At 29.1% G+C, this 16070-nt stretch overlaps 2 protein-coding genes across 2 annotated transcripts; both read left to right on the top strand.

The window, feature by feature from the left end:
• The first annotated feature begins 687 nt into the window (after window positions 1–687).
• LOC101253295 (serine/threonine-protein kinase ZRK4) lies at window positions 688–2359 on the top strand. The gene has a single exon (XM_004241954.5). It carries the CDS (start codon window positions 1128–1130, stop codon window positions 2247–2249), a length of 1122 nt encoding a protein of 373 aa, XP_004242002.2. The 5' UTR covers window positions 688–1127; the 3' UTR covers window positions 2250–2359.
• A 3101-nt stretch (window positions 2360–5460) lies between these two features.
• LOC101253598 (serine/threonine-protein kinase ZRK1) lies at window positions 5461–7130 on the top strand. Its single transcript, XM_004241955.5, is given in 2 exon segments — window positions 5461–5552; window positions 5555–7130. Coding segments are annotated over 2 exon segments (1047 nt in total). The 5' UTR covers window positions 5461–5530; the 3' UTR covers window positions 6580–7130.
• The last annotated feature ends 8940 nt before the right edge of the window (window positions 7131–16070 follow it).

Here is a 16070-nt window from a genome sequence, read left to right as displayed (position 1 = left end):
ATCTAGCCATAATGATTTTTATAATATAAACACTTATCGACCATTTTTATATACAAAAGTTGCTATATTGCCCCTCCAATTCATCATCCATTTACACCCATATATATATATATATATATATATATATATATATATATATATATATATATATATATATATATATATATATATATATATAACCTTCCCTAATTATAACAACAACCTAACCTTTCAAACAATATTTGTTTTCATCCCCAATTTGACCAATCATTACTTTCCTCAACTTGTACCTTTCGATTCTTTATTCATTTTCACTATTCAACATACAAATCCACTTAAAGGTAATCAACCAACAATATAAATTAGAATGCTGGAAAAATTCTAGTGAAAGAATTACCTCAGGCCGTCTTTCACTCTTTGCTCTACGATCGTGCGATTTTTATGGTAGATTATTTACTAATCTAATCATTATATGCTTAATTAATAAAAGTGACTATCTATTTATTGTGATGCAATTTTCTTTAACCACGAACTAAATTAGTTATTTAATTTATCCCTTTAATTTTATAACTCTAGTTACGAATAGTCTAAAATACTCATTTAAAATCTATTGGAAAGTATTTTATGAAATAAAAAACTTTAGTACTCAAAACGATCAAAAGGGTCATGACATAAAATATCTTATTTATGCAATCTAATTTAACTTTGAAAATTAGTTCAAATTGACTTTTGAAAAGCACAATATGACAATTAAAAGTGAACATAAGAAGTATTATCATTTATGCATTAATTTTGTAAAATAACAAGTACTAGTAAGCCTATTTTTAATAAAAAAAGAACAAAAATTAATCCGAAGCCGAAAGGACAATTTTTTTATTTATTTTTTAAGTAAAACATTGTAAAGGGACAATAGAAGTGGAAAAGAGAAGAACAAACGGACAAAAGCTTAGAGGTATCACGCGTTATTTTTCTTTTAAAAAAAGGTTAACGGAGACTTAACTTTGTAAAGCAGACGCGTTTCCACTGATGCTACCTACATTCACAATGAAAGTTGTTGGAAACTCAATTTGTGTGGAATTCAATGCACAAATAAAGATAGCAGCTTCTGACTGGTGAGTAGCGATGTGCCAATTTATCCCAAATTAGACATGCCATTCTTCAGTAAAAATCTTTTTTTCTCTGCTGTAAGGCGGAAGAAAGAGAAGGACTGTTATTTGAAGAACGGAAGTTGTGTGCTTCAGGAGCTTCTTGCTTTATGCGACGGAAATTGCAGAGTTCCCATCCGTTACTTCTCTGCCATAGAGATCAATAATGCAATAAAAAACTCTCAAACCAAAATGGAACTTGCTGATGTGTCTATGGTTACGGGATTACTAGGCAACCGCCCTGTATTAGTTAGGTTCAATAAATGGACCTACAATATCCATCGAGATATAGCGATTACTGCTCAGATGAGTCATCTGAAGAATGTGCTGAGACTAATCGGTTGCTGTCTAGAGTTTGAAGAGCCAGTTATCGTGTATGAATATGTTAAAGGTATATCTCTTAGCGATCTACTTTTCAAAAAGGGTAATCTTAATAGAAAATCGTCCTTGTCTTGGGGAAGTAGATTACGAGTTGCACGTGATGTCGCTTCTGCAGTCGTTTTCCTCCATACTGAATTTACTACGCCAATCATCCACAGAAATATAAAGTCATCTAAAGTGATAATTGATGAGATCTGCGGTGTTGCCAAAATAGTAGACTTCTCGCTCTCCATATCACTGCCTCCAGGGGAATTGGAGGTACAAGATCAGGCGTGTGGAACAATGGGGTATGTAGCTCCAGAAAATTTAGCCTCAGGTATTAGTACTCAAAAAACTGATGTCTACAGCTTTGGGATTCTTCTCTTACTGATATTAACCGGAAAGGACGTGTACGATATTATTGACAGAGTGGATTCTATAAAATCAGAAGAGAAAATACATTTTGGAGAAGACTCGGGTAATTCTACGAATTCAAAAGAGACAATAGTAGATTTTAAAAATCTTCCAACCTCTTACGTCCTTCTCGATCACTATATTAAAGAGGCTAATGTAATGGATATAACGGACCCTATCATTTTAGAAGAGCATGGTATTGATATTCAACAACAGTTGGAAGACTACTTGGATCTTGTTAAAAAATGCACAGCTTTGAAGGGAGATAATAGACCCTACATGATTCATGTCGCAAGGGAATTGTGTCGAATGGAAAAGTCTTTTCGTGCCCTCGCTCTTGGTCAGAATTAACTGTTTAGAGGTATTCGTATTAGGTTCCGATTTCAAGGAAATTCAATTTGTTTGTAGCCTCATATTTATGTTAAACAAAAAAGATCAATGAATTGTCAATTTGATCTTTACTTTGCTCTATTTAGTTTGATTTCTCCTTAGTTTGTATTTGTTGATTGAAGCAGCACATTCCTGATGCATAAATTGCATAAACGCTAAAGAGGAAACAATAGACCACATTTTTAGCACAATTAGTCAACTAGCTAAGAAGAGAAGGTATCACTACAACGAAAGAGATCTTTAGTGGTATTTAATTTTTCTTTTAGAGGCAATTTTTATTGCTATAAAAACCTTTAGCGACATTTAATCTAATGCCATTACATCTACTGTCGCTAAAGATTTTAATGACATTTATTTAGAGTGTTAGTAAAGGCCTATAAATTAAAATGTTTATTTGAATTCTCTGAACTATTTATATTAAGTTTCAATTCAAAGGAAATTCAGTTTGTTTGTACCGTTGGGAAAAAAATGACATCACAGATAATGAAAGTGTTAATTTGATCTTTATTTTGCACTATTTTAGATTGATTACTTCGGTATACCGAAAGAAATGGGACCATGACTGAGTATTTATATAATTACTTTATATATTTTTTAATTTTCTCCAAATTTAATAGCAAGTTAAATGAGATTGATTGAGAGAAAAAACAATTGAAAGAACATATTTATGATAATAAAAAGGAGACATAATATATATCATATATTATTATAAGTGGGAAGCTCAAATATTTAAAATTGGATTATCATTTTGCCCTTTCACTAAATAAAAATAAAATTAATTAATTTATTAAATATTAATATTTTAATTACATTATGATGGAATATGAAGTTCAACAACTTCACTTTAATAATAAATGACTCTTCTAATTCAATGACTCTTTAAATTTTGAAACTAAAATAAATTTTATGTATTATGATTCAATGTGCTCTATTAGTTTGATAGGTGAAAAAACAACTAAATATCACTAAATTGTTTTTGATATCATCATATTCATGGAGAAAAGAAGCAAGTTATTGAAGATTAAGTGAAGAAGGTGGACAAATATGTTTTGTCAGAAATTCAGGCCAAGGGGAGGTTTTCCTTTTAGAAAAAAAGGTTTTGGATTGACTAATTTTTTTTCTGGTAGTAAAAGGTCCAGAACTCTATAAATAGAGGCATGTTCCTTTTAACTTAGTCAGCATTCACAATGTAGTCTTAATGGCTTTGAGAGTTTTGATTAGAAGGGAAAATTTATGGGTCACAAGTTTGATATCTATCACTTGTGTGAACCTCCCATGTATTTCGAGTGAATTGGTTGAGGTTATTTCTTAGTGGATTGCTATCTCCTTTGTGGATGTAGGTCGATTAACTGAACCACGTCAAATTTTTGTGTCTTTTGGTATATTTCTTGTTGTCTTCTTACTCGTGGTCTTTTGAGATTTACTTTGTTAGCTTCCGCGTTTACGCCTGCTTATTTCCGGTCCTAACAATATAGCCATTTCTGCTCAGATGAGTCATCTCAAGAATGTGTTGAGACTTGTAGGTTGTTGTCTAGAATTTGAAGAAGTAGTTATGGTGTATGAATATGTTGAAGCTATATCTCTTTTCGATCTACTTTTCAAAAAGGATAATCTTAACAGAAAATCGCTATGTTGGGGAAATAGATTACGAGAGGTTGCTTCTGAAATTGTTTTCCTGCATACTGAATTTACTAAGCCCATCATCCACAGAAGTATAAAGCCTCACAATGTGATGATAGAGAGGCACTGCCACAATATTGAACTTCTCACACTCCATATCATTACCTCCAGGGGAATTGGAGTTACTAGATGATGGTGTGAGTGGATATAGCTCCAGAATATTACCATCAGTGTATTATTACTCAAAAAACTGATATCTACAGCTTTGGGTTCTCCTCTTTCAGCTATTAATTAACCAGAAAGGCCCGTATGATACAGTGGAATCAAAAGAAACGATATTAAATTCACGTTAAAGTGCCATGCCCTTGCCCTTGCCCTGGGTCAAAATTAAATGTTCATTTTAATTCTTTGAGATATTAATAGTATTAGGTTCCAATTTCAAGGAAATTCAGTTTTTTCGGTTTATAAAAGAAATGGGACCATGTTAGTTTTGTTCTTGTCATTCTCATTCAATTAATTTTAGTAATAGAATTCAGATAATATCACTGCAGGTAATTCTTTCCAAATAACTATCTGGTAATTTATGCTGACTTCATTGTTTATCACCGAGTAATTATATGCATAAGTCTAATCACAAGGTTATATTATATTTTTAAAATTAAATATCTACATTAGACAAATGAAGGCATTTATAAATGATTTAAATGAAATATTTAAGATATTTTGATTCTTTTAAAATATGTTAATTAACAAACATATGTTTTTATTTTATATGATAAAAACTTAATTTAGATTTTTAAAATTAGTAAATTTTCATTAAATTAAACTAATAATAAAAAATAAAAGTAGATAATTTCTACAAACATAAAAAAATACTTGTTTGACAAAAAAAATCATGAGAAAAAAGATAATCTATCAAGTCTAATTAAAAATAAATGACTCACAATGTGAAATATCAACTCATTATTACTAAAACAAATGAAACTGATAATATAACATAAGTTTAAATTCAAAATAAAAAAATTAATATTATATTTTTATGTCAAATTTCAACATAATGTATATAAATATGGCTTAAAAGAATACTAATAATGTCAATGTTTTACCGTGTGATTTCTAAGAAATTGCACTACTGATGGCCAATTTTGGAGGTTTTGATCAAAACTAAGCCAGAATATAAAGTAACTTACTAAAATAATATATTTTTGTAAAATTGTACAAAATTAGTATAAACGTATTTCACATTAACATTTTAGGATATATTTTATTTTTTTAAAGCTGACGGCGGTAGATTGATACACGTTACTTAGGCTGAAATCCTTACTTATTAGTTTTTTTTTTATCCTTTAAAAATATTATTGTTACCATTATTTGTAATACTTTTGGTGGACTAACAGCAAAATATCAAAGAGGACAAGGTGTCGTAATGGACTTGATGATATGAAAGTGCTTGGAAACCCCACTTGTTGTCATTTTGTGTGGAATTTAATGTACGCGCTAGTGTCAAATTTTCAATGGAAACTCAATTAGTGTGGAATCAATGCACAAATGACAAATTAAAACCAACAGGTAGCAGCTTCCTACTTTTTTCATAGATTACACTACTAATCCCAATTCAAATTATGCCTTTCTTCAGGAAAAAACTATTGTAAGGCGGAAGAAAGAGCATGATTGTTGTTTAAAGAATGGAAGTTGTGTGCTTCAGGAGCTTCTTGCTTTATGCGATGGAATTCCCATTCGGTACTTCACTGCCATAGAGATCGACAAGGCAGTAAAACACTCTACAACCAAAATGGAGCTCCGAGGTGTGGTTTTGGTTACGAGCTCACTAGACAACCGCCCCATTTTAGTTAGGTTCAACCGATATAAATTCTTCAATATCCATCGAGATATAGCAGTTACTGCTCAGATGAGTCATCTGAAGAATGTGCTGAGACTGATCGGTTGCTGTCTAGAATTTGAAGAAGCAGTTATGGTGTATGAATATGTTGAAGCTATATCTCTTAGCGATGATCTACTTTTCAAAAAGTTTAGTCTTAATAGAAAATCGCTATGTTGGGGAAATAGATTACGAGTTGCACGTGATGTCGCTTCTGCAATCGTTTTCCTCCATACTGAATTTACTACGCCTATCATCCACAGAGATATAAAACCATCAAAAGTCATAATAGATGACAAGAGCGGCGTTGCCAAAATATTGAACTTCTCACTCTCCATATCATTACCTCCAGGGGAATTGGAGGTAATAGATAATGGTGTGTGTGGAACAGACGGGTATATAGCTCCAGAATATGAGCAGCAGTTAATTATTACTCAAAAAACTGATGTCTACAGCTTTGGGATTCTCCTCTTTCAGCTATTAACTGGAAAGGACGTGTACGATATTATGATTAGAGTAAGAGATATAGAATTAGTACCGACATTAAATTATATAGATAGAGTGAAAAATGCAACCAACGTGGATCGTTATGTTCGGGAGGATAATGTACTAGATATAGTGGATCTTACCATTTTAGAAGAACATGGAATTGAGATTGAGCAACCATTGAAAGACTATTTGGACCTTGCTAAGAAATGCACAGCTGATAAGGGAGATGATAGACCCTACATGATTCATGTCGCAAGGGAATTGTGTCGAATGGAAAAGTCTTTTCGCTCTTGCTCAAAATGAAATGTTTAGAGGTTCCAATTTTAAGGAAATTCGGTTTGTTTGTTTGTACCCTCCTATTTATGTTGAATAAAAAATGATATCTGCAATTGTTAAATTATGAAAAAACTCACAAACTGTGCTGAATTTCTGTTGATTTTTTTCTGTAAGCAACTATGGTGAAAGTATTGAATGTATAGTGGTCCAACGAACAGGGAGATTCAAAAAGGGATTGAGAAGAATTTCTTGTGGAGACTAATTTGGGCTATTAAATGTCTAAATAGATCACCGGACTGAGGATTTTCTTTCTTCAGCCGCGGAAGGCTTGGTTCTGTCGAAGAGCTAAAATGGTGAGCCAGAGGCTAAACAACATTATATAAAATGTTCTTATTAAGAACATAAATTAATTTATTTTGATTTATTAAATTGACCAATGAACATGAATTAACCATTTAATTTTCCTTTGTCGGTCAAATTTATACTTTCAAAGTAAAATAGTATTGTCATTTATGCATTAGTTTTGTAAATAATAAGTATTAAGATTATTTTTAATAAAAACGATATATAAATAGAAATGAAGAAAATAATTGAAAAGCTAACAACATATTGAAAAGCTTGGAGGCACCCCAACTAGTCCTATTAGGATTAGTACTTCTTAATCCTAGTCCTAATATTAGTACTTTTTAATCCTAGTCCTATTAGGATTAGTACTCCTTCCTATATCTCCTATATATATCTCCCATATATTCCCTTATTAGGTTAACACTTCAATACAATCAATATTCCTTCAATATACACCGAAATATAGCAATTACTGTTCAAATGAGTCATCTCAAAAATGTGTTAGAGACTTGTCAGTTGCTGTCTAGAATTTGAACAGTCAGTTATGGTGTATGAATATGTTAGAAGCTATATCTCTCAGCGATCTACTTTTCAAAAAGGTTAATCTTAATAGAAATCGTCATTGTCTTGGGAAAATCGATTACAAGTTGCACGCCATGTTGCTTCTGCAATCGTTTTCCTGCAAACTGAATTTACTATGCCCATCATCCACAGAAATATAAAGCCTCACAATGTCATAATAGATGAAAATAGCGGTGTTTTGTATTTGTCATTTACTCCCAATTTATATGACTTATTTTTCTTTTTATATTTATCATTTGCCATTTGGATATGTCATATGTCTTCTCTGCTAGTCGAGCACAGAATTCTCAAATTAATATGAGCAAGACCAGGTTCACGTCATTATAACGAATTATACATATAACTAGATAATTTGTTCGTATCATAAATAATTTCAATAAGAATATCGATCCTTCTCTAATATCCAAATTCTTAACGTAATGAAAAGACTCACAAACTGTGTGAGTTTCTGTTTGTCACTTCACATAAAAGATCCATGTTGCTTATATTTTTCAATTGCTCACTTTACGTTGATTTTTTTGTACATTAGAGTCTAGAAAGACCTAACACATAAAAATGTTCTTTTAACTTGACGTCAGCTCACAACTATGATCTTTAACTTTGTATATGCACAATAGACATTTAAATTTGTATAAAATTGAACAAATGAATACATTTGTCCTACATGACAATTTTTATATTTACATGGCATTCTACGTGTATTATGTAATGTAGGACACGCGTATTTATTTGTTCGATCTTATTCAAGTTTAAGTGTATATTTATATACACTCAAAATCAAAAAGCATAATTATCCGCTGATGTATTAAGCGATAAAGAAAATATGGAGAAAGAAGTCATAATGAACATTCTGAAAGTCTCAACCAAAACAAGGCTAAACATGGAATAAATTGTGATTTTTGTTCAATATAATAATTGAAGGCCCAAAATTCGACATCATCAACAAAGAGTATATTGTTTTCGTAACGTGAAACAAAATTTAATAAACCTTCCCCAGATATTCTCTCCTTAATTAGTCCCTGTAAGGTGGGGGACAAGTTCTCCAGCTTGCTGCATAACATAGTAATGTCACATCAAATGAATTCATTTCACTTGTACATTTTCTTCACCTTCACCAGATGCTTTTGTGATTTTATCAGTAATCTAATTTACGAGTATTAAATGAATGGATTAAGTTGAAATTCAGTATATTAAAATGAGTTGAGTTGTTAAGTAAGTGGGTAATTGATCAGTCCAAAACTTACTTGAAATAGATTAGGCTGATTCGAAAATGAACTAAAAATTAAGTCATTAACTCAATTAAACCAGTTCTTAATTACTATCCAATTTGCGTATGTTACATAAATTTCATAACTTCAGTATGAAATTACAATCTATCCCTAAAAATTTCTAATTACATTAATTTCTTAAAAATTAAAAAAAAAATCGGATACAATAATTGAAATTCGGATATATTAATATATAGCTCGGATACATTAAATATTATTTTGAATACATTAATATGTAGCTCGGCTACGTTAAAAACTAGCTCCGATACATAATATGTAGCTTGAATATATTAAATACTCGCTATAATACATTAATATGTAGCTCGGATGTATTAAAGAAATAAGGAATTTTAGAGATTTTTAAATTAATAGGAAATAATGGAAATAAGTAAAACAAAAGGCATGTATTTCTATAATTTGTTCAATTTTCAATTTTAAATGATTTGTTTGTTTTCATATAATCTATTTTGAGTACCTAATCTTGTTTCCATATATTATGACTATATACCATATTAAGTACAAAAATATCATGAAAAAAAATCAAATATAATTTTGTTATAGGTCAATGTCAATATAAATGATATATCAATTCAAATTTTAAACAAAGTCAAATTAAACGGGTCATTAACTCTAAATTGATCGGATAGATTTATCTGTTGATGCGTCATTTCTAGTCTTATCTAAACTTTAAAGTGAACATTTTATTGTTTCAACTATTAAAGCTATTTCCTAATTATGGCAATTAAGGTTCTCTAGATAAAATTAGAGGAAACGTTAAAAACACATAAATTATCTTATCTAAAAGTTCAATATTTCGAAAAAATAACATATTATTTTCTTTATTTTCAATTTTTGTTTTTGTTTTTTTCCCCACAATCACTTACATGGCTGCTGCTTTAAATTGTGGCCAAGTTGCTCGTAGGCCCTAACTATTTGCTGGCACTTACCTACCACAAATTCCTTCTTTTAAAAGAGATGCTTAGCAATTTTTAACGCATTTTTAGCAACTAAAATAAAACAATCTCCATATTTTAAGCTAATCTATTTGGCTATTTAAGCATTCTGGTATCTATTACTAGTAGGAAAATTATCGTATTTTTACTCATTAAATTTAAATTTTAAATCTAATTTCCGATAAAGAACAACAAAAATTATACTTGATTAAAAAAAGAACGGACAAAAAAAGCTTTGAAATGTACCACAACACCAGTATATGTATAATAATAAATCAACAGATCAATCCAACTGACCTAATATTATTATTTTTAACTAAAATTTCAATAGATACTAAACTACTATGATCACAACTTGAAAAAATTTATACTATCGATAGATCGACAAGCAACTAAATCATTGAATTTAAATTCAAAATCTACCTCTTTCGTCTTTACCCACCCGAAATTCCAATCAAATCTTAGTTCAAAGAGCAATCATGGAGAGAGCGCGCAAGCTCTCTTCATCCATCTCTCGAAATTGTGTGTGCCTTGTACGTGTGAATCTCTCGTAGACAAGACGAACAGCTCTTTCCCATCGTGTAGGTGCTGGGGGTTGAGAATTTAAGGTAATTTGGCTCATCTGGAAGAAAAAAAGCCTAATAGAATGAACCAAATTATAGTGAATTTGATGAAGAGGTTTAAAAGAACAAGCAGCTAGCCTTATTATAAAAGGGCATAACAAGCTTATGACTAAAGGAGTATTTAAACTCAAAGAAGATGCTCTCAAATTCAGCTTTAAAATAATCAGTAAATGCAAACCCATGAACTAATAAGTTAAGATCTGTTTTTTTTAATGGATGATATAAGTGAGAAGAATTGAAGAAAGACTTGAAGATCAAAAAGAGAAAGAGAATATAGTCCAAATAATATGGGTAGAAATCATGACTATGTAGCAATTAATTAGCAGTTGCTGCTGAATATTGAATAACAAATAGATTGGGTAGAACTTATTTTAAAGAAAAAAAAGACAGTCAGCGTTAGATCCACAAAATAGTGTTACATAGGCTGAAAAGGGATAAAAAATTATTAATAAAATAAATTTAGTAGGTAATAGGACCTTAGTGTCTCTGAAATTTCAAGTATAGGTTGAGGGGATATCTAAATGAATCAGATCTGTAAGAGACTCTTAACAACATTCAGACTCATTTAATAAGTTATTAAATAATAAATCATCGTTTCTCTGCGTTAAGCGTGTCTTTTTATCTCATAACGAAAAATTTTCTTTCTCTCTTTTCTCAATCAAACACCATTTTTTCTCTCTTGAAATCCTTTCAAGTTTTCTATTATATTAATAATTTTCTTGTATTGACTGTGTCAAGAACACTGTTGGTGTACTGGCTTTTATCAAGGTTTTGAATTAAAAAAATAATGTACTTTCAATCATGATTACTAAAACTTTTTTTTAATCAAAAGCGATATATTTTGTTAATTATGAAATTTTTATGATATTTTATTAATTTAATGATAACTTCACATGCACATTCAGATATTGAAAAGTGTTTGGATTTAGAGACCACATTTTAATATTTAGATGTGTATTCAGATCAAAACATCTGAATCTTAATGCAAATCTTAATATTGAGATGTGTATTCAGATTCAAACTTCTTAATATTAATGAAAACAAATAAGACCTTAAACAGTACGTTACAGTAATTATTTTGAAATATTAATTACTGAATAAAAAAGATCACATATAATTAAGTAGCAAATAACCCTATATATATCCATAATAAAGTAAATTCAGATGAATTCCTTCCATCACGTAATTCCGCTCCTGGGATTCTTCTGGACTATAATAAATTTATAATAATGACATCTTCTAATGTTAGTTGGAAAAAGTAGTGTATATTCCATTTAAATCTTCGCTAGATGTTATCTCTTAATTTTTTTTGTCCTTATAAGAGACAAGCTCTCCAACTTTAATTTTGCTACATAACATAGTAATGTCACAACAAACTAATTAGTAATTTACTTGTACCTTTCTTCGCTAGTATTGAAATGTCTCTTTCTTGCTTTTGCATTAATTTTTGTATTGTATTGCTCTCTTAATATTAATTACGAGAAAAGGTCTGAAATATATTTTAATTTTGATCGATATTATTGTAACAATATTAAAATTTAGAAAGAACCTTTTATCTTTATACTATTTAATAGTGTATTTTAACAGTATATATGTGTTCACGTAAACATCATAAATATTGCTTAATTATAAATAGTAAAGTGTCCATGTGGACGCATATAAACCTTTAAAATACACTATTAAATAGTGTAGGGGGTAAAAGGCCATCAATTAAGTTTGGTATCGTAACAATAATTTCGGCCAAAGTTAAAGTATTTTTCAGGCCCTTCTCTCTTTAATTTATTTATTTGATTTTAACTTAATCTGGAATTAAAGAAAGTAAAAAGGATAAATCTTGTGATTATAAGTTAAAGATACGTAGAATATATTGAAATTATCATTTAATCTTATATTCTAATAGCAGAGTCGAGAATTTAGTGAAAGTTGTGCAAAATATCTTCACAGTTGTATTAAGAATGCATAAAATCAAATATATACTTATAAGGGAAAAGAGTCTGATATACCCCTCAACTTTGTCATTTGGAGATGATATGCCCCTCGTTATAAAAGTGTCACATATATGCCCTTACCTTTATACAAACGGGTTACATATACCCCAGCCGTTACAAAATGGCTCACATATACCCTTCATTTAACGGAAGTTAAAAAAATTAGTTTTAAATTTATATTTATTACTTTTAGTTTTTTAAAAAAATTATTTAGGGATATATATGATTCTTTTATCAAAGTTCAAGGTATATTTTAATTTTTTTAATACATAAATTATTTTTTGACTTCTTTTATTATAATTATTTGAGTTTATTATTCTTATTTTGTTTTTCTTTCATTCCTTTGTTTAAAGAAAAAAAATTTAAACTATTTTTTTTGTATCTGTTGTATTTCGATTTTTGTATTCGAAGAAAAAAATTGTTCATCTATAATAAGTTTTACAAGAATATTAGTGAAACATAAATAAATTTGATTCTCAAAATAATAATTCTAAATTAGTCATTGAAACAAAAAAAAATCAAAAAAATATGTTTGACGAGGATTAAATTTACTCATATGGGATTATATATTGTAGAAAAAAATAATAAAAAGTTAGATTAAAATTATCTTTTTTTCATTTCCGTTAGAGGAAAAGGGTGTGTGTGAGCTATTTGTTTATAAGTACGTGTATATTTGAGCCAATTTCATAACAAGAGGTATATCAGCTCCAAATGACAAAGTTGAGGAGTATATCAGACCTTTTTTCCTACTTATAATAGCTAACATTTAATTTATATACTCCACATAAATCCTTTCAACAAAAAATATGCGTCAAACCATCCTTCGCCTAAATATATTAAGTTGAAAATTAGAACATCTTTTTGAAAAAACCAAAAAAAAAATAAAAAAAAATACAACAAATCAACTAAAACGAAGAAAAGTACATGGTAGTCTCATCTAAACTTGAGTGTGATTGAGTAATTGTAACATCTACTTATTACTCTCTTTCTATTATTTGTCATTTATAAATTTGTCATATTTATTAAAAAATAATGAACAGACAACTATTTTGTCACACTAATCCTACTAATTGATGTTTTATATATAATTGCTTAAAAAAATTCGAGAATAACTAATTAATATTAAGAGTAAAATATAAAATAAAATAAACCATGGATTTGGTTTGTGAATTTTTTTGTTGTTGTGTAGCTAATGGATGATATAAGTAAGTTAGAAAATTTGAAGAAAGATTTGGAGAGTAAATAATTAAGGGAAAAAATACATAAAAAACTCTTAAAAATTTGATCGGATAATTTATTTTAGTACTTAAATTATATGAATATTTAAATATTTTCTTTAACATCTTTGAAGTAATTTAAAAGTGAGTGAAAACAGAGGAAAAAAATTGAATTTTCAAGGCCATGACCTTTTTTTACTGGCCTATATATAACAAATAGTTAAATAGTTTTTTTTTACATAAATATGTAAATTTTCTTAATAAAGAGGTAAATGAATTAGTGGGTCTCCTTTTTAATTTCATTATTTTTTTTATTTTTTTTATTTTGTTGTCTTCTTCAATACACACCTTTCTCCATTAAAATATCTCCTCCATTATCATTCCCACCTTTATCTACTATTTTTATTTCACTAGTTTTTCACTAATACGTAAAATTCAGTAACAATGTCATCTTATTGATGTTAGTTTCACTCTTTATTATTGGTGACGAATATAAATTTTCTTAACTTTTGAGTGACCCATTATTATTTCTAGATCCATTCAAGTATTTCTCATAAAAAGTATATTTTTTTAATCAACTTTCTTATACAATCTTCATTTCTTATTTAAATTGTCAAGAAAATAGTGACTTTAAAAAAAAATTCATTCTCCAAGTGGTTAAATTCGCTAGGAGGGTTCGAACAAAATAATGTGAATATTATAGTGGTTTTCCTTCTATAAAGTGACTTAAAAAATTGTTAAATGGTGAAGAAGAAGAAAAGAAACTACTGAAGGTTGGAATAATGGTGAACAACGAGGAAATAAAAAGAAAGGGGGTGAGATATGCAGTTATAAATTAATTAATTGATATAATTAATCTTCAAAAGTGTTTAAGAAAATAATGTGGATAAGTAAAAAAAATGACATGTTGCCTACAAGGTTATGATGTAACGCTTATGTGGCTATAATCTGACGGATGAGAGTGGTGTAATAGTCTCTGAATGAAAAAAAAACACTTCAAAGATATTAAAAGGAATATTTTAAACATCCGTATAATTTAAGTACTAAAGTAAATTATTCGATTAAGTTTAAGGAGGTTTTATGTATTTTCTCAATAATGATTCGTCTTATTAGTTCAGTTAGTATTAATAAGAGAGAGGAAGAATATAGTCCAAATAAGATGTGTTTGAAATGAGTATATGTAAGTCAACATCGAATGGGGTACATTTTGTATAAGAAATAAACATCACAACAACTTTGTGTGGACTAATACATACTGATTTTGAATATATACAAACAAAATATTTAAATTTGTACGGAGTTGAATAAGTAGATACATGTGTCCTACTTGGCAATTCATGTGAGACATACGCCAAATAGGACATGTGTCTACTTGTTCAATGTAATTCTATACAAGTTTACATATTTACTTGATATATATCCAAAATTGGATAATATGAATTACAGTTAAGACCAAGTTAAAGAATATGTTTATCGTTATGCCATATTTTATCCTTCGTAGTTCCTCCTCGAAAAAACAAAGCTTCATTAGCTCAATTGATAAAAGATAGGAAGAAGTGTTGAAACGTCCTTAAACTTTGCACGAACTATTAGTTTTATTCTCTAATTATTGACAATCCTAAAAGTACCCCACTACTTGACTAACTTAAATATACCCCTGATCTTACAATATAAGTGCAATATTCCCTACATTTCCGTCAAGTTTAAAGGTATTTAAACACCTCTCTCAACTTTTTACTAAGAGTTTCATCCTCATACAAAGAGTTTGAGACCACTTGTTACGTCATGTTACTAATCGATGATGTATCTAATTTTAGTTAGTTAAGTAGAAGGATGTTATTGAGGTCGTTCAATAATTCGAAGATAAAATTAATAATTTGCATCACATTCCAAGATTTTTTCAATACTTCTCTCTAAAGATACTAGCTCATAAGCATCAAATACTGAAAACCCCCTTTTTAACGATTAAAATCAATTTTGTAAATAAACAGAATTTTTTAAATATAGGCGATTACCTGAAATGTCATAAATATTTCATCAAAGGTAAGTTTGATAGGATGATCTTTAGATCAACTATGTCGTATAGGGCATAGCAAAAAATCAACATGCTTATGAATATATCAGGAGAGACAAAATTAAAAATGAGAATGTAAATAATAAGATGAGAATGACCTCCGTATTAGACAATTGCTAAAATGATTCGGACATGAAGAGGAGGATAGATGCCGCAGTATCTAAATTCTAAATGTTGACAAATAAATTTTTGATTGTTCATATATTTACCCTTTATATAGCATACTATAATAAGTCGATGATTAAGAAACACATAACTTCCATAAGGGAAATGGAACTTAAACATTGATGAATTGATGTTACATTCCAAAAGGTTATATAAAAAAGAAAAGAACTGAAGTGACGTGCAAGACAAAAAAGTCACAATAACTCTTATTGGATAGTACTACTATAAAAATAGATGATAATTTGTGTCCACAAGTATAACTGATTTAACTGTTTTGAGTCTTTTGAAGGTGAAAAATGAAAT

This window comes from Solanum lycopersicum, chromosome 6 (assembly GCF_036512215.1).
Source record: "Solanum lycopersicum chromosome 6, SLM_r2.1".
Lineage (NCBI taxonomy): Eukaryota > Viridiplantae > Streptophyta > Magnoliopsida > Solanales > Solanaceae > Solanum > Solanum lycopersicum.
This window is presented reverse-complemented; position numbering and strand designations above follow the sequence as displayed.

Excerpts from the sequence above, each read along its gene's own strand:
- LOC101253295 (XM_004241954.5), top strand. The coding sequence starts at position 1,128 with ATGCCATTCTTCAGTAAAAATCTTTTTTTCTCTGCTGTAAGGCGGAAG.